This window comes from Monopterus albus, unplaced genomic scaffold (assembly GCF_001952655.1).
Source record: "Monopterus albus unplaced genomic scaffold, M_albus_1.0 scaffold28.1, whole genome shotgun sequence".
In the NCBI taxonomy this organism is placed as follows: Eukaryota; Metazoa; Chordata; class Actinopteri; order Synbranchiformes; family Synbranchidae; genus Monopterus; species Monopterus albus.
The window spans coordinates 2,059,446-2,078,785 of record NW_018127908.1 but is presented as its reverse complement, the minus strand read 5'-3'; the positions used below and the strand labels follow the sequence as shown (position 1 = coordinate 2,078,785).

At 41.8% G+C, this 19,340-nt stretch overlaps 1 protein-coding gene across 4 annotated transcripts in view; it reads right to left on the bottom strand.

The window, feature by feature from the left end:
* Positions 1-2,308: 2,308 nt before the first annotated feature.
* Positions 2,309-19,340, bottom strand: part of arhgap21b (Rho GTPase activating protein 21b) — a 40,001-nt gene continuing 22,969 nt past the window's right edge. For 3 of the 4 annotated variants that reach the window (XM_020595777.1, XM_020595780.1, XM_020595779.1), the window contains 17 exons: positions 16,767-18,333; positions 13,752-13,898; positions 13,254-13,356; positions 13,105-13,150; positions 12,381-12,506; positions 11,974-12,273; positions 10,598-10,659; positions 10,308-10,453; positions 10,058-10,200; positions 9,761-9,919; positions 9,555-9,633; positions 9,361-9,434; positions 9,181-9,270; positions 8,882-9,052; positions 7,407-7,512; positions 4,277-4,308; positions 2,309-4,154 (listed from right to left, as the gene is read on the bottom strand). In XM_020595777.1, coding sequence (XP_020451433.1) covers positions 2,598-4,154; positions 4,277-4,308; positions 7,407-7,512; positions 8,882-9,052; positions 9,181-9,270; positions 9,361-9,434; positions 9,555-9,633; positions 9,761-9,919; positions 10,058-10,200; positions 10,308-10,453; positions 10,598-10,659; positions 11,974-12,273; positions 12,381-12,506; positions 13,105-13,150; positions 13,254-13,356; positions 13,752-13,898; positions 16,767-18,333 — 4,908 coding nt within the window. In that variant the 3' untranslated portion in view covers positions 2,309-2,597. The remainder of the gene's footprint in view (positions 4,155-4,276; positions 4,309-7,406; positions 7,513-8,881; positions 9,053-9,180; positions 9,271-9,360; positions 9,435-9,554; positions 9,634-9,760; positions 9,920-10,057; positions 10,201-10,307; positions 10,454-10,597; positions 10,660-11,973; positions 12,274-12,380; positions 12,507-13,104; positions 13,151-13,253; positions 13,357-13,751; positions 13,899-16,766; positions 18,334-19,340) is intronic. The other variant, XM_020595778.1, reaches the window with a different exon arrangement.

Below are 19,340 nucleotides of genomic sequence, written 5' to 3'. Positions count from 1 at the left end.
GAGGGCTAGGCGGAGACTTAGGGGGGACAGAGCATTCTCTGTGGGGGCTCCTAAGTTGTGGAATGCATTGCCCCTTTACATTAGGCAGGCCCGCTCATTGTCCACTTTTAAAACTTATTTGAAGACTCATTTGTACCGTTTTGGCGTTCGAACCAGTAGGAGCCTCTGTCTTGTTGAGCTTTTTTGTTTTATGATGGGGGGTTGTTTTAGTGTGATCCTGTTTTACTGTTGTGTTTATTGCTTTTGCTTGTTTTATTGTGTTTTAACAGGTTTTAGTGATATTGTGTTAAGCACTTTGGTCAGCTTCGGCTGTGTTAAACGTGCTATATAAATAAAGTTGTTGATGATGATGATGATATGTCATATGCCCAGTTAGGAAACGTGTTTCCCTGTACAATGAAATTCTTACGTTGCCGTCCACATGAATGCCATAACAATACAAGTGAAATATAAAGCAGATGAGCAATAACACAAATCTAAATAGGCAGTAACACAAATCCAAACACTTTAAAGCAGCAGGTGAAGGAAGCAATAAAAATACAATAAGAACACAATATAATGCAATTATGCATGTCCAAAATGAGCATGTAAACGGTACAGATGGAATTACATGAGGTAGATCCTGAGTCAGCTGTTTAGGAGTCTGATGGCAGATTAGGTGGGAACCGATGACTACATAAAATTGTTAACATCAAGATCAAAGATTTTTATTGTCAATTCATTATATGTGCAGGACATACAGAAAATCGAAATACCATTTCTCTCACCTAGTATTGAATGCCATCCCATTTAGGAAACTAAAATATAACTAGAGAAATGCATTTCCTATCGAAAATGCGTGTGGATGCTATGTGCTGAAGGATCACTCTGAAAATGCTGAACATTTTGACAGCTGAAAGGCATATCTACCTTAAAGTATGCTGAAGTACAATTTTCCCATTAATTTGAATGGGGGGAAATTTTCAAAATAAAGCTAAATATTTCAGAAGTGTGAAGTGTATAAAAATTCTGAGTCGAAGCATGAAAGTCCTGGGAGACTTGAACATTTACCTGTTATGGTTTAGTCCCCCTCACCAGACTTGTCAGCCAGTGACTCAAAAATAAAATAAAACACACAGAGACATGTCCCAATTGACAAAATTTATTTCCAGTGTTTCAGGGGTCTGTGCACACCCCTCTCACAATCAGAGGAACACAGCATTAGTACAAATGGTCCAATTCAATGAAGTGTTTCCTCCTGCAGGAACCTCTCTCCCACAACTCTCACACAGGCCACATGAGCATTATCAACATCATCGTCATCATCACAATACTGTACTTAATCCTGCAATTTGATGGATATGAAAAGTAAAGCAGCTAAAACATGGCATTTATATGTACATTTAAGTTATTTATTTTACAATATTTAAAATTCAAGTTCTGTTAAAAAAAGAAGAAGAAAAATCAGAAAAACAATGTATAAAACATCTTAAGACCAGAGTGGAATGCCTAAGGAATGGAAGCTCTGTATTTTGTTACAACATAACCTGTAGAATGACTGAGTCAACAATAAAAATGTCATTCACAGTAACATTTTTGTGTATCTCAGCAAAGACACAATGGCACCCTTCACGTTTCCTTGTGAGGTACTTCCTATTATGAAGATTTTTTTGAATTTCATTACCCATTTTCTTTATCTTCCAGGTTTTCCTCCCATTTTGCAATCTACTGACACACGTGTGAACCACAAACACCAAAACAGCATAACATTTGCATCAGAGGGATGTTGTTCACTGCTCGTAAAACCAAGTAACTGGGATGAGTAAGAACTGTTACCATTTGCATAAGTCCAGTGTTTCCTGGTCACCTTTGTACCTTTGGAAAGGCCCATTTGACAGCAGAGCGCTTGTAGGCAGTCCACACACAGGCTGTACCAAAAACACAATTCAAGTACACAGAAAAATAGGGTTATGTACACTTTAGAATGAAACACAAGCATCTAAAGCTTTTAGTCAGTATGACAGCAAATATATCTGTACATTCTTCATTTGGTTACTGAGAGACTCTGTGACTTTGAACGTTGCAACTTTCTTTACACAAAAATAGTTCCTCTGCAATACTAAATATCTGTACTTTACTACTTCCTATTCATTCTAAAAGCCAGTTCATACTCAAAGTCACTTAGCTCTGAGTGTTCACACTTCCTTGCACAGATTTCACAGACTCAATGTTTATGAGCAACAGCTCCTCAATCTTCGGCATAACAGGGATTTGTTTTACGAGGGAGGAGGTCCTCTTGTTGAGTCATTCCAAAGAGAATGACTATAAAAAACAAAACAAAAACAAAACAAAACAAAACAAAACAGAAATGAAGGTATAATCAACATTTTGTTCCATGCCTTATATATGAGAAAGATCAACGATCCCTGTGAGCACTAATTCTCATCTCACAAGCACACACACCAGTTACAGACACACACTAAAGAAGATTTTTGTACAGCATGCTCATTCACTAACACTGGTCACACAACAAACATTATACTGACAGACTCCCAAGTACATAAGTGCATACACATCTCACAGACGGAGAACATACACAATCACACGTCCAACCCTTCTCACAAGTACTGATAGAATCGCGAATGGACCACCTGGGAACTGGTGAGTTTATGTGGGTGAGAGGTGGCTGAAAGGCTCAGATTTTTACTCTGGGGGATGTCCCCATTCCACGTGTCAGCTGGACAATGTGGGAGTTCAGAAGAGGACGAGGCGCCGAGGTCTTGGGGGTTTGAGCTGCACAGCACCCCCTGCTGTTCAGGAAAGTCCAGGCTGACCTCAGGATTGCTGGTGCGGTGGCGTTCTCGGGCAATCCAGTCCCCGATGGAGAAATCCTGAGAGCTGCACTTAGGTTTCAGCCGGTCCACAGCGGACAGCTCCGACCGCTGCTGTGGCCAGTCTCCCAAAACAGATAGCTCTGCAAAATCCCTCTGACCGCCCATGGTGTGTCTGCGTCTGATGTTCTTTTTCTTACTGCGGCCCTCCGGGGACCGGCTCCTCTGAGTGCCCACACCAAACATGTCATCCACAGACACTCGCAGACGCACCTTGAGTCGGTCCGTGATCTTCAGTTTCCATGCAGGCTCTGTCTTATCCAGCTCACCACGTGATGAGGAACTGAGGCTGCCAGTAGAACGACCTTTAACCGACCCCAAAACATGCGACAGCCTGTTGGAATCTTTATCGCTCCGAGCTCCGTCCAGCGAGGACTCACTGTCAGTTTTCTGCTGAGCAGCTTTCTTTCTGGAGAGTGTATCACCTTCAATGAGTCTGTGGGAGGAGAGAGGTTGCAAAGCTTGCTGCAGTTCTCTTTGACCAGCTTTCCCGACAGTAAACACAGACAGGTCACTCTCACTGTCTGTCTCCATCACTCTTCCCTCGCTGATAAGTTCACTTCTCTCGTCGTCTGCATCATCTCCACCCCTGCTTTCAGCCACAGATTGCACTTCAGGACTGAGGGTGCTGAGCTCAGCTCCGGTCAGGAATGTCATGGAGGAGGTGGTGGAGTAATCAGAGGTAATGGAGCAAACCTCAGCTCCCAGCCCGCCGGGGCCTGCCTCTGGACCCAGAGCCACTGTCCTGCCATGCCTCACTCTGGGCACTGAAGCCTGAGAGCTGGTGCTGTTCATCGTTCCAAGGTCGGATACTGTGTCGTCATAGTTGGAGGGCGGGTCTGACAGAGAGGACTGGTGAGCCATCGGCATGCGGTAGCTGAGGTTTGGAGAATGGGAGGGTGAGGCATAGGGGGAGCCAGTTTGAAGGGTGGAGGAAATGTGTTCTGCAGGGGGGGAGGGAGTGGGCTGTAACATCAGGCTGCTGAAGATCGACTCTTCTCTGTTGGTTTCATCAAGCTGTTCCTCTGAGCTGTCCATGTGCTTCTCTTTCTCACTGGCTTCATCCATCTCCCCTTCCTCCTCAGTCCGACTGTCCGAGGACCACAGAAGCTGCCGCTCGGTCTCTTCCGGAAGCTCGTTCTTGGAGAAGACACCGTCCAGGTCATCGTCTGAACTGCTGGGATGAGTTTTGTCCTTGGGTTTCTTACGTTTGCGGCTGGCGAAGAAGGAGGAGCGTATCATCTCTTTGCTACACTGATCCTTACCTGACCCCCACAAGCCCTGCTGATACAGAAACAAAGCAGCATTAAAGACCTATCAAAGCAAAATATATGAATCTAAAAACAGCAAAGCCAAAGGAGTGAAGCATTTATGTGAAAGTAAATGAAATAAGAGGAACACGTTACCTTTGATTTAGAGGAGTCACTACATGCTGAATCTGTATTAAAGAGAAGAGAGTCATTAGTGAAAGACTGACATCTTTAACTGTCAACAGTTAAGATAAAGAAGAGAGGAGGCAGATTAAAAGTTTGTTCAGTGAAACTGATACAGTATGATGAGTAGAATGAGAGTAGCTCAATGAAAGCAGATGACATTTTTTCAAATCCGAGAGAAAGACAGAAACAGGAGGGCAAGGAACCACACTAAGCAGTATGTGGCAAATGCAGCAGAAAAGGCCTGAGGTGAAGAATGAGAGGGAAGGAAGTGAAAACCCGGCAGTAAACCAAAACACGAAAAGCAGCTCATGCTCGTGTTGATGAACGGCGGCACGTCAGAGACAAACACACCAGTCACAGAGCATCACATGTAGCCACCAACCAGCTGTAGGCATTCTTTCCCAACTTAAAGACATCACAGAGGCGAGGGAGCGATGAGTTTGCTCTGACTGATAGGGGTCTGAGCTGAACAGATCAGTGAGTGTGTCGTGGTCAATACAGCTGGTGCAGGCACGCCTTAGTGTAACAGACAGATTGCGCTTACTCCAAGCTAGATAAACCCCTGTGGTGCCCTTTAACATGTAGCCTGCCACTCTCAACAACATGAAAAGAAAAACAACAAGTTCACAAAACGTTTTCCTCATTGTTCAAAAAAGAAAACACGCAAACTACAGCTAATAAGAAATAAGAAAGCCTATAGCCCTTTTTGAACAAAAATTTCCAGAAACTACGGAGCCACAGGAACGCAATACGGGAACTAATAGTGGTTTCCCGGAAACAGCATAACTTGAGGGGCTGATATATAAAAGTCCTATCTGAGCACTCGTTTACTTTTGCACAGCATCTCAAGAGCTGGGCAGATTAGGCAAATTTAGACAGCAAACTAAAATACGACAGTAGTGTTTGAGATGCAATTTTCACACAAGAGGAAACAATACAGTCATTTTATTGTTGCTCTTTGTATCTGTTGTGGTACTGATATTTAAATAGATGTAATAAATTCGCACAAAGGAAAACAGCAGGGGTCAAAAAGAAGTCTCCAGAGTGCCTGTTCCAAAAGCAGATGATTTGCTGTGGGTTTTATGGTTTAATATTTGGGATTTACAGTGTAACTTTTTTTTTGTTGCTCTTGTTCACTATTCCCCTCCTCCTCTCTCCTTTGTGCTCCGAGGTCCTTTTGCAGTCTCTCACTGTATCAGTTTTTAGACTCCGGAAACTGACCACATGACCCTGTTTTTAACACCAGTATGACAATAAAATGTTCGATTCTTGTGTTATTTAGAAACCAACTGCACCAAGAACTTATTATTTGAATAGTGCTGTAGGTAAGTAGCGCGAGCAGTGCTCAGCACTGCAGACTTGCCCTGTAGGTTCAAGGGACATCAGAAAGTGCAATGCATGGAGGAGGGACTTTTTGGGTGCCAAAATTACAGCAAGAAACTAAATGTAGTGACTGATTTCTGTGGCTGAAACACAGGTAAGATTAGTGAAGTTCCTGAAATGGTTCCTGGGCTCCAGTAAGAATTCCTGTAGTGAAAATGGGCTATTGATGATCCAGATTAAGCTCAAAATGTGTCCGTCAGTGTACAGTATAATGCAGGGTTGGGTAGTGAGACTGTGAGAGAAATGTTAGCAAGTGATGCAGGTGTTACATTATACATACACTATGTATCAGTAGGAGATAAGGAGGTAATGTGGCAATGTGATGTGTTTTAATGTTGAGTGAAGAAAAAGATACTGAAATAAGGATATCATAAATGTTAAATCAAATGAAAAAGACACAAGAGAAGGCACCTGACACTAAACAATGACCTGCTGTGGCACATACGACTACATCTATATGCTTGGAGCTGCATTCGCTGATATCTGACTATATGTGTAACTTTGCATCAGCAAGTTATTAACAATTTGGGGACGTGGTTGCATGTGTGTTTGTGTGTAAACGCATGTGTGCTGGGGAACATCCAGCTCAGTCCCAAAACTACGACCCCACCCTCAAACATCATGACAGATTATGCCACATGACCGGGAGAGAACCTGAGGTTGACCGTACCATGCTACTTGTCCTTGCGATCAGCTTAAGAGACAACAAGAGACAGCAGAAGGGCTTTCAGAGAAAGTGCAGCAGCATTGCTCTGTATCCCCTCAATTTAGGGTATTGGTTTAAATATGGAGACGTGCACACCACAGGAAGAATGACAAACATCGACTTCTCTTTCTTTCTTTTTTATCTTTTTTCCTCCTTTCGCCCAAATTTAAAAGAGCTGGGGGTTTCTGCAGACTAGGCAGCTACACTGGGCACAACACTCGTCCTTCTTCCTACAGTCCCAGCTGTCCATCACTGACAAAACAGAGTCCATCAGTGACATCACCGAGTGATAGACGCCGCCCACTTGGCCTGTGTCAAGATTGGGTAATGTGTGAGTGCTGGACAGGAATAAGGGAGAAAAACAACACACTACACACAAAAGGGCAGAGGTCAGAAGGGTTAAAACTTCCATCATTTCTTTTTGTTTCTTAGATTTTCTTTGGGAAAGAACATGCCGGGATTATGTGAGAGACGAGGAGGAGGGGAAGAAAAGAACCGAAAGAAAAGGAGTTGTCGTCTCAACACAGGTAATGCACAGGGAGAAAAATGACTCAAGCAAAAGAAAAAGAATAAAGCAAACTAATGGACAAAAAGTAAAAACTTGAGGACAATTTTATCTCTTTGGGCAAAAAAAAAAGAAAAAAACATCAACATCAAAACAAAACAGGCTTATCTAAAATTAAATAAATCAATTAAAAAGGCTCGACTAAATGCAAGGAATTTTTCAACAGTTTTCAAAAAGTTAAACCATAAAAAGCATTAGCTGACAAATTACTGAAAAAGCTTTCTTTAACAAACACAAATGAAATCTGGTAGACTTTGAAATTAATAAAAAAAAGGCAAGATGCTCATCATTTTAGCATTAACTGAGAAACAGCTAACTTTATGTCTATACAACACATCTTTTAAACTTTAATAATATTAATGAAATAATATTGCTGCCATTGTAATGATGGTTGCTGTGCTGATACTGGGGTGTTGAATCCAAAGAGAAAAATCCTGGTCAGTTACCTGAGACTTCGCCTGGTGAAGGCGCGGTCCTTCCGATGTTGGAGAGCAGGTGGTCAATATTGGGCACAGGCTGAGACTGCACTGTGCTCTCCTGCTCAGCTGTGGTCTGGAGTTGCACAGGAAGGGAATAACAGAGAGCAGAATGAAGATAAGTGACCGAACCAAACAAATAAAAGTGGAAAACCATAAATAAGGTGTGAATTCCATTTGATTTAAAGCTGCATTGACTGATAAATTGAAAAGATTAATTGATTTAGTTCTGTTATGATCTGCACCAACTCCTGAGGGAAATATTAGGTTCTTCAGCTACTAAATGCTTCACTGGGTTCACCAGCTAGTTGCTAAATGTGTGAGTCTGTTGTTGTTGTGTGGATAGGTAGTATAGAGGGTAGAGTTTTTGCACTAAAAAGGGCTTTCTGCTGCATCTCAAAAAAATGCCATGAGAGCAGTGAGGGTGAAACCAAACATAAGGCTGGTGATTTTCTATTATTTTCCACAAATCCCATACAGAGACTGAAATCAACAATACATTTCCTGTGCTCACAGTGATGTCCAGAACCACATTTAGTGTATTTGTCAGTGCAATAAGACCGACACTGTCATCCAAAAAAAATATTAAAATCACACCAGTGAGCCACAGTGCTACACTGGGTGACATGGGAGGACTATCTTTTTGTTTGTTTTTTTTTTTCTTTCAAAAAAAGCTCCAAAGAATAATAATGACCATAGCGTTTTATGGTGTCTTAGGTAAGAAAGAGTCAACTGCACCTTTTTAGAAACAAATGCTGGTTTTGTTGGTTTTAGTCTCTGTATGGGATGTTCTGAAAATAACAAAAAAAAATTGCCTTATCCTTTAAAGTGGTGGGCTGGAAAACCAAAATAATGAGCTGAAAGAAGCTAAAATGCTCTGGATGCTACAGAGTCAGGGATAATCCTAGACAGGTGGCAAATTAGAGGAAAAACTGCAAAAAGGAGTGGTCTCTTCCAGGGTGACACTGCCCTCACCATAGGGCACGGGGAGTCTCTGAATGGCTTGATGAGTATAAAAATTATGTGAATCATACACTATGGCCTTCACAGTTACCAGAATTTAACCCAATTGAACACCTATGGGAGATTTTGAACCAACTGGTTAGAGAGCATCTCCACCACCATCACCAAAACAACAAATGAGGGAAAAGCTTTTGGAAGAATGGTGTTCATCCCTCTACTAGAGTCCTGAGACTAAGAGAATCAATGCCAAGGTGCACTGAAGCTGTTCCGGTGGCACGTAGCAGCCAACACCTTACTGAGACACTTCAAGTTGGATTTACTTTGTCACCCGTCTGTATACAGTATATGCAACACCTTTCACATAATTCATTAAATTATTGTTCACATGAACATATTGATTAGTACAGCTAGAAAAAACATCTATAAAATAAACTAATTGTGATAAACATAAAGAAAACAGAAGAACATGAATTGCCACATACAACAGGGTCCTCCTCATCATCATCATCCATGAAGAACCAGTCATACTGTTGGATAAGGTTCTCAACTATTTTGCACTGGTCTGGCATGTGATTGACCATGTTGGTCATGTTGTCCTCAGAGGTTCTGACCAGTGTTGGACCAAACACAATTGCCAGGTTGCGAGGCTCCATCTAAACAGATGAGATTAAGACAAGTCAGATTTTATTAAATAATCTTCTAATGGGACACTGGACTTACACAGAATTGGAGGGTGTTATGTAATGACATTAATACTGACAGATCCTGCTAAACGTTATACCTTGTTCTTTTCACAGTTGTCAGATACCCTCTTGAGATGAGCACAGAGGAATTTCAGAGTTTCATAGTGATGATCAGGTAATTCATGGATCTGCAAGAATTGGCAACAATGAACAATTAATGGTACGTCTAACTCTCATGCTATTCAAATAAATGCTTCTTACATTAGATTCTTACTCACCAGCCTTTTGAGCTCCTTTAATCTCTCTACTGAATCTTCTGTTCTGTTGGCTTCAATAAAATCAGCATACTTTTCTGGTAAACAGAACAGAACTTTTAATCAAAACCACTAAGAAAATCAGGACATTAATTCAAGAATGCTGTGGTTTTTGTTGGGAATGTTTCTGTATTTTCAGCATCATCACAAGAGCTTACCATTTGTAAACAGAGGCTCCGGAAGTTTTCGAAAAAACGACTTAAGTAAACTACTGATGACATTTAGGTCCCGCCATTTCTGCAGACGAGTTAAAGATCAAGGCAGCATAATGTTAAAGCAGTCCTCCCAGTATAAACCAACCACTGCTAAAAGATGTTGTCAAGACAGACACACTATACGGGGCAACAAATTGTTGGCCACTCACATCTTCCTGGATGTCGATGTCAGTCATGCCTTTGCTGTTGAGCTCCTCCTGCATGCTGGAGATGGCAGCATTGTTCCCAGGGACTCTGTAGATTCCCGTGTACTCCAGCCCTCGCTCCTCCACCACCTTACAGCACACCTCCACGATCAGAGGAACAAACTGCACAACACACAGCAGGAAGACATTAGATATGACAAATCATTAAAGTCATTATTGTATTTGTTTGGAGGCAACGTGCTATTCATGTCTTCTGAACACTAAATAACACAGCATTTCTCTCAAATACATGACACTCACCCTATTAGCCTGTGCAGACGGACAGTCTTCGAGCCGCACCCCGAAAGTGACACCAGCTGGAGTCTTTTTTTCAAAGGGCTTCCTCATGATTCCTGCAATACCAATTTTCCAAGTACCTCTGTCCCTTGGTGGACTGGAGTCATCTGGCAGAGTACATAAAAAGATGTACAATAATTAGCCAGTTGAGGTTAGATGTGCCCTCTAACCAAACTGCATAACATTGCTCAGCATTTAGAGCTAGCTTCTTTACCTTTGAGCGCCCTCCGTTCCTCTCCTGATTTTGGAGAATGGGGACTGGAGATCTTGCTGTCTGCTCTAGTTCCCCGGAAGGCTTGTTTTATGCTGAGAGACTGACGGGAGGTTTTGGGGGAGGGTTCAGACCTGCTGCTGGGTGCACTGATCCAGATAAAAAGTTTGAAAGAAGAAAAAAAAAAAACATTTATCTTGACACCACGTAATGGGTAAATAATTTAAAAATGGGTAAACAAGTGGTAAACTACTCTTGATGATCCCCAGAGTGCAGTGTTGAGTCCAGTATACCTCATCATGTTGTATTCTTTGATCTTTCGACTGATCAAGTCCTGGCTTGTTACAGCGGCACTCTGTGACGACAGACAGACAGGAAGTCTCAGATGTTAAATCAATCAAAATATTGGTTCTTTAAAACTCAGTAAATTAATAGCTTTTTATATGTCTGAACAATAGTCACGTTACCTGATACTTCTCATAAATGCCAACAAAATCATTTTCTTGAGAGCCTTCTGCTTAAAAAGATAATTAATAGCAACTATTAATTTCAAAACTTTTACTATGTGGCAATCAGGAAGCAGTCACTCTGACAGATTGGCTGACTTACAGAATGGAACCCAGCCCAGAGATAACCACAAAAGGCAAACTACAGAAAGGCCAATAACTGTACAAGTGACACAAGTTTGCTTTGTGAGCCAAGTGACCAGCTATCTTCTGAAGCCAAGAGAGAATATAAAACACTATCAAATTAACCAGTATAGGCAACGATGACACACCGACCTGTATAGTCTTACAGCAATTGTAGTTTACAGGAAGCCCAGATGTTAAAATATGATTATACTGTAGCACAGTATGAAATTTGACAGCATAAAGATAATTATGTATTATATAAAATACTACATTAACCAGGATACAGAGATCCTACAGAAGCTTTTAATTTAAATATGTTGAGGCGTGACTGTATTTTAATGTTCTGATCAGTAGTCAAAATGGTCCTTGCTGACAACAGGGGCAGTCTTACTGGCCAGTATCTCTACAACACGTTACAAAAGTACACTAAATTTCCCCTGCTTTTCCTAATATTTCCAATCCTAACTAATCATGTGCTGCCAGACCTGCAGTTCATATACCAGAATGAACTACTGCCAGATGATATCAGTTACATAACAAGGTTCTGCTTGGCTCTCAGTCTGAAACTGAATTTTCCCCTCAAACCAAAGTACCACCTGTTCTTTCTTTGTTCTGCCCGAGTACATCAAGTTTCCTGTGACACCTTATTTTATGAATAAAGGCTTTAATAAATTTCCTCTGAATGAAAACTCCTTTGTATGTCATTCAAAAACAAACTTTACTTCCCTTTGTTGTTAACCTGATGGGTGTGCCTGTAATTTCTTTCAAAACTTTAGTCAAGTCTGCTCTAAACTTGTATACAGCTGACCACAAGTGCTAAGCTTTGCCCTGATGACATTTTACTGGATAGAATGATGATAGGAACCCGAAGAGACAGACCCTCCTTTTGAGATTTTAAAACTTCTGACAACAGTACATTTTTTTTCTCCACACCTCTATAAATTTAGTTGGAGGTGAGACTATAGGGGATAAAGTCCTACTCATCATGTGGTAGTAATCTTAACTTGGCTGCTCAGCTAAGTCTTAGTAGAACACACCTCTTCATCTGGGTTACTGTTTTCCTGAATGACACTGATCCAGGACAGCATTTCATCTCTCCCTTCCGCCTGGAACAAATACTCGCAGTCTGAGGTGGTTAGTCGCAGCACGTTCTTCCGTTTTGTATCACTATAAGAGATGTCAATCAGACAGGCCTTGATGCTGATTCGCAGTGGGTCCTCGTCAGATTGCGTTGAAGTGCGACTCAGGGCATCCTTCCTGTCTTTGTAGAGGGTCAGGTTGTAACCTTGTAAAACAGCATACATCTGCTTCCATGATCTCATCCCACCTCCAACACGCTACAGAGACAGAGAAGCAATAGAGACAAAGAGTAATATTTACACATCAAAACATCTGTGGCATGTATGAATGTTAAACAAAAGCATCAATGTACAGGCATAGATACCTTATTTTTATCTGTATTAAGTTGCCTAAAGCTAAGCAACCCTTCTTTGGATGAATCGCTGAAGACGTCTGAAGAGGAATCCCTCTGAGATGCAGAATCCCCAGATGATTTATGTCCATCTAGAGCCTGCAAATGTGAATAAACAGTAGGCCATTTTTCAGACATTAGTTGACAGTAGAGTGTGACATGAAACATGGGAAGAGTGAGAGGAGAAGACAATGAGCAACAAAGATCTCCTTGTGGAATCAGACTGAGAATGTCACCAGGACACTCCAGTAGCTTAAGCTTGCATCTTAAAACAAAGCCACAAAATCAAAATGGTGTCAAGATACTGTATGCCACACACCACGTCACGGGGATTCAATGAGTGTTCATAATTAATGAAACATGTAGGTTGTGTTAAACAGAAGTACCTGCATTGCAAGTCCCATACTGAAGCCCATTTCACACTTAACCAGTCATATATTTTCCAAATATTCATCCAAACTACACTTACATTTGTGAAGTGAGGAGGACATGGTAGTCAAAGAGCAATTTTATTGTACAGTTCGAGGTTTTTCACCTATGATGTAATAGAATTTACTTCCTCAATTATGTTCAAAACAAAACTGGACTTCATTTCTCCTTCTGGTTGTGTTATTGGGGCTATAGACATTTTGATAGGGTACATGTATAACAGCATAAGAAACTCTGGCATGGTGTGCTTACACCCATAGTTCCTCACCTTTCTTAGGCCCTTGAGACTGGGCATATGCTTACTGGAAGATCTTCTAAAAAAGCAGAACAACAATAGAGAAAGGTGGATTTCAAGTCAGACACAAGGTCAGTCAGAATAAAAAAAAGAGCTATGACCTAATGCTGGTATGCACTCACCTTCTGACCTCCTCCTGGTAGTTATCCAGACCCTCATCAAAGGATTTGGACCGCTCTGTTTTACCGGTTGATTCAGACTCCAGCAAAGCACTTCTCAGGGACTCTGTACAGGGATACAAAATAGGAAATTATGTTATTTATTGTTTATAACCCACATTAATGAGGGTGACATTAAGCTCTCAAAGGTGGGATGGCTCTTTAGCTCTGGTTTAAACAAATGTTAAAATTAAAAAAAGTGGTGCTGAGGTACTGTGATTTACTGAGCCAGTGAAGGTGAGAGTGTCAAAATAAATTAATTTAAAGACTAAACATGAAACCCGAAATTTTAAATGCTACAGTTACAATTTATATTCAAATGAAAGAAAATCACAGATAAATCATGTAAGTGTGTAATCATTTCAGCTACTTAATGGAAAATTTCAGTGATTTCAACAGTGTTCTTTCAGAGCCAAGCCTTGCTTCACACATCCAGCGCCCAACCAACCCAATGCTGTTTACCTTGGTCATGTGACAGTTGGCGACGAATAGTATGGCATGGTGAGCCTGGAGTGGATGGGCCTGTAGTTACGGATGGTGCAATAGATATCACAGCAGAAGGTTGAATAGGAGCGGCCTCCTGGTCGACACTGGGGCTGACAGGCTCATCTGTGACAATGATACAACATTCAGTCAGGGCACAAAGTTGTTATTTTGTGAATATTTGGGCAGATGTCTTATGGGTATGCTGTTCTGTCAAACTAATCAATACTATAGTTGTTTTTATCCTGTGTCTCATAAACAGTAAAAACTGCAGCCCTGCTCTGTCTGAACATCCTTATATCCAAAATTGCTTCAGCATCTATCATCTGTGGGAAAAATGTAAAACAGCCTGTCTGTGATTTCCATGGCTAACATGTTTCAACACAGCTGAGAGTGGGAGAGTGGGAACAGATCATCTTCTGACATGTTTTTTGAGAGACAAGGAAGTTCTTTCCTACCACCCACTGATGGCACTTCAAGACTGAAACAGCTCATAGTACAAAGGGGCTTTTGGAGCTAAATTTAAAAGCAACTGTCCTAGTTCCTGCCCATATGCAACTGTGAAACAGGGCAAAAGAAAAAAAAAAGTTAGACTCCTTAACAGTACCTGTTGAGCTACCTTACTAAGGTTTTATCCATAACTTATACACAATGTGTAGTTGTAACAATTCCATTTTTATTTACCGTCTCCAAAACATAAACTCTCCAGTCCTCTACTGTACTCTGCATACACCCACTCCATAACAAAGGACCAAAACACAGAGTGCATGCAGTGAACATTTGATTCTGACGCACAAATATCTCAAAAAGAAAATAATAATTTCAGGTTTCTTCAGCTACAGTTTCCAGACTCACACCACTGACAGGGCATACACCAGGCAGCTTGGTACAGCAACACCTGAGGGGTTCAGCCACGGGACCACACTATACATTCTACAACATTATGAAGCAGTCAAGGCATGTTCACCCTCCTGTACTGTAAAAAAAAAACTACATCAGATATGATATAGTCACTGTAAACAATAACAGTGCAACATTTTATATTGCTCCAGAAGAATGTCACAAAGCTAAATGAGGATTTAAGTGTATCCAAAATAAGACTGTATAGATATGTATATAACACAGTTTAAGAAATTATTCCAATTAACAAGCAAGGGTAAAATTTCATATTCACTGCAAAATAAAGACAAAACTATCAGCCCTTTCCATCTAAAGAAGACAATGGATAAAAAAGATGCATAGCCCCCAGTCGATTAATTGATGAAAATAATGATTTGGGCCCTAGGACCAAATGACCTCAGACTCTTCACACAGGCCATTTATGGTTGCCAAGTAGTCTGTTCAATCAGGGTACTGTTCTTCTGAGCTGGGGCACCAGTCCCAGAATAGTGGTGTTGTGGCATCATCACTGTCACTGCCTGCTCTGTCTGCACCTGGACTGTCATGCCTCCTTAACAACCAACACTATACGGACCACTAAGGGAACAGCAGAAACACTGTTGGCAGGTGTACTGTAGTGACCTTACTGCACACCCAACTTGAAATTGTTCCATATCACATTTAGTCAAGACTAAAAGCTTTAATCAAAACTTCAGCACTGTGTTTAGAGGGTTACATGACCTGGAGCAGGAAAAAATGCAAAATGCTGAACCTCAAAATGCTTACCAAATCAATGACAAAATGAACTCTGCAAAATATATTATGGCTTCAAAATGACCCAATTTTAAATTCTGAAGCAAATTCTTCTGCCATGGGTCAAACAATAACATAACAGCCCTGTTGCTGCCCGTGACCTAGATCCTGCATACAGTCTGCCTGCAAAGTACAAAATGTTTCTTTCGAGTCCTTCCAAAACAAAAGCAGATCAGTCTTCAGGGACAGCTGACTTAGGGTAAAACTACCAACAATATGCTGACTTGGAGCTTTCAGTTTTAAAACAAATCTGTCAAAAGTTGCCTTTTGTTATCAGGGACTGATTATTTCTTAAGAGAACCAGTTTAAAGACACAAAAATAACATTAAAACCAAAAACAGCAAAACTATAACAGGACGATTAAAAGGATATCTGCTATCATGGAGCCCTCGCTTTTCCATTTTACTGTATCATAGAAAAACTAACAAATTCTGACACCCTAACAGAGAGAGAGAAAGAGAACACAAACAGATATCAGAATATAACATATATGATGCAAGACATGTTTTATAAATCTCAAAAGCACACTCAGTCTAGCCTCCAGGAATGTAATGAAAGAAATGTTTTCATCAAGAAATGCCAATAAGCACACTACTGATAGTTCTTATTAATTATCAATGTTTTCTCATTGCTGAACTGATTACAAAAGAGTCTCTAAATCGAGACTGATTTAACTACATTAAGAAAAGTGTTTGGTGCTATTTCATAACCTGATACAAAGCAACTAAAAGCCAACCATTCTCACAACTTCTCAAACTCTATGAGCCAAAACAAATTTCAAACTGCTTTTCAGAGTTCTGCAAACACTGTGCAAGATGAGACAGCTACTATTTAATCATCAGGAAATACATTATGGGACTACTGAACCATAATGCAACCCATTCTGAAGTGAGAACATCCAAGAAAACAATGTATTAAGAAGAGAAACAACATTTTACAAAAGCCAATCAATCCTTCATTCCGCCTCAGTTAAGCCGAACATCCCCTCTCTGAATGCCACAAATCCTGATTAATAACATCTTCTCAGAAAGATTAATTAATTTGTGAACATCTCCCAGGCACTGAATACACACACTCCAATAATAAAATCAATTAGATTAACAATGAAACTATAGTGGTCTGTTAATCCAAGGCCCCACTGTCAGTTTTCCAATCAATTAAACTTATTTATATTAGTACCTATGGTGGTAGCTCTAACTAGCCTCAGTCTCATCACATCAAGTGCTCCTCATGTTACTACTATCTGCTATTGTTGCCATGACAATGTGAAATGACTATGCTCGCAAATGATTATTATCTTACCGATGAATGGTATGGAGTCGAGAGACTCATCCAGATTGCTAGAGCAGGAAGTGTGACGTTGTTCCTCAAGGCGACGTATGTGCATCTCTCGACGTGCATCGTTGGGAAGCCAGCACGCCACCACATCTGCTGTAGAATCTCCTCCATCGTCATTTACAGCCAGGATATAGGAAGGCTGCCGCAGAGGGCTGGGGTTCTTTCCAGAGGGTGGCTTCTCCCTTAGAACGACCCCGGTCTCTGTGGGGCTTCGCCCATTGACCTGACTCTGGGAGTCTAGGGTGGGTGGTCTATGGATGCTAGGCCTCTGAGGCTTCTGTTTCGGACTGGAGCATGAAGAAGACCGGTGTCCTGTCAGTGGATCTCTGTTTGTCTCAACAGGCTGCATGGTTTCAGCCCGCATCCTGCTCTGGCTTTGTTGGGCAGGGTGGCCCGCATGGTTTCCTTGAACTAAAAGTCTCTGCTCAGTGAAAGAATGTTCAGCACTTGTGCTCTTTCCAAAATGCGAGGGTCTGTCTGAGATCATGGGTGAGGAGCGGGTCTGAAGAGAATCTGGTCCTTTAGAGTAGAAAGAAGGGGTTGGCGCTCCCTTCGTGCCACCGCTGTATGCGACAGAAGGCCTGTAGAGCATAGCGTGTCTGGGCATAGACTGTCTGCTGGGCCTTGTACTTTGGTCTGTCCTTCCATACCTTCCTCCCCTCTCACTGGGCCGAGCCAGCTCTGTTGGGTTGACATAGTCTATGGATTGTGCACGGGCTTTGTGCAGTATACCATCTTGGGACACACTTCGAGGGGGCCAGTTTCTGGCATGGCTTATCCTCTCTGCACCACTCACACGGTCCTGCGAGACACTGCGCGGGGCAATCTGAAGGCGGAGTGGAGGTCCTTGGAATGACCGTTCATGGGAGGTACTCCTCCGTCGCATCTCCTTAGAACCCCAGTCTCCCCAGGGAATGTGATGAGCACTAAAAGTGGTCTGACTGGCACCTCTCAAACTGTCCAGCCTCTCCTGGATAGTCCGACTCCCATGGGAATGGATTCCTTTGTTGTCAATGTACTCCCTGTATGTCTGGTAAGTGCGCCAATCAATGTTTTGATGGTTGGCTGGGTAGTGATGTGCCTGACCTCCATATGAAACTATTCCTGGACCACTGGGGTAGCCATCTGGTTTTCGAGGGTGAGGATACTGAGCCAGTGACCCAGGTCTCCCCCTAACAAAGACAGGGTCCATGCACTCTATCCTATGTCCTGGACCTATGCGCCCCTTATGGGATGTATTAGGTGGAACCACCACAGTCCTCACGCCTTCATTGCGCATGCACACCGCTGTCTGTTTTTTTGGATATGACTGAAGAAGAGGAGATGGTGGTACGGTGATCTCCTTGCGATACCCATGGTCAGGAAGTGCTGTTGGCCCTCGGCAGACATGCCCCGCTGAGTCCGTCGCTTGGGCCATGCCCGTAGGCTTACAGTCTACTCTGGGGTAGCATAGTGAGGGTGGCTCAGGAATGTAACAGGCATTTCCGCTGTAGCTACTGTGGCCACGGAGGTAGGCATCCTGAGAGTAGGCCTAGAGGTAGAAAAACAAACCGGTATTACAATAGACACAGTAGAAGCTACATTTGCAGGTCTGTGTAAAATTCAACAGTGTGCTACTTGATGCTTAGAGAGAAGTCAAGCTAAGGTATTACAAATGCTACTGAATGCATGTGTGTAGGCAGTGCATGTTACAGTACGAGTGTGTGGAGGCGTTAGCAGTTCAGGGGTGTCAGTGGTCTTCATCTGTTCCTTATATAGTGTTCTCTTGGTAATGTTCACTGTTTCATTACAGATACCAGTACACAATATACAGTCATGAGAAAAAGTAATGGCACTGCTTGCATTTTCCTGGTTTTCTGCATAAATTGGTCATGAAATGTGATCTGATCTTCACCTAAGTCACAAATATCAACAAACACAATATTTCTAAGCTGATAAAACACAAACAGTCATGATCTTTCATGTCTTAAAACATCATCACAACAGTGAAGTATGGTAGAGGAAGCATCATGATTTGGGGCTACTTTACTGCCACTGGACCCGGACTGCTTGCCATTGTGGAGGTTTATCAAGGTATCCTACAGGATAATGTCAGGGTGGCTGTCCGTAAACTGAAGCTCAGAACAAATTGGGTGATGCAGCAGGACAATGAACCTAAACATTAAAGTAAATCTACTACAGAATGGCTTCAGAGATACAAAATTCACCTTATGGAGTGGCCCAGTCAGAGCCCAGATCTCAACCCAATAGAAATGCTGTGGAACGACTTCAAGAGAAGCCGTTCACATTAGACATTCTAAATAATATGGCTGAGCTGAAGCAGTTCTGTAGGAAGAATGGTCCAAAATTCCTCCTGAACATTGTGCAAGTCTAATCCACAACTACAGGAAGCAGTTGTTTAAGATTATTGCTGCCAAAGGTGGTTCAACCAGTTATTAAAACACTGTTGCCATTACTTTCTCCACTATCACTTTGTATGTTTAATGGGTGTGCTCGACAAATAGATGAAATATCACGACTGTTTGTGTTTTATCAGCT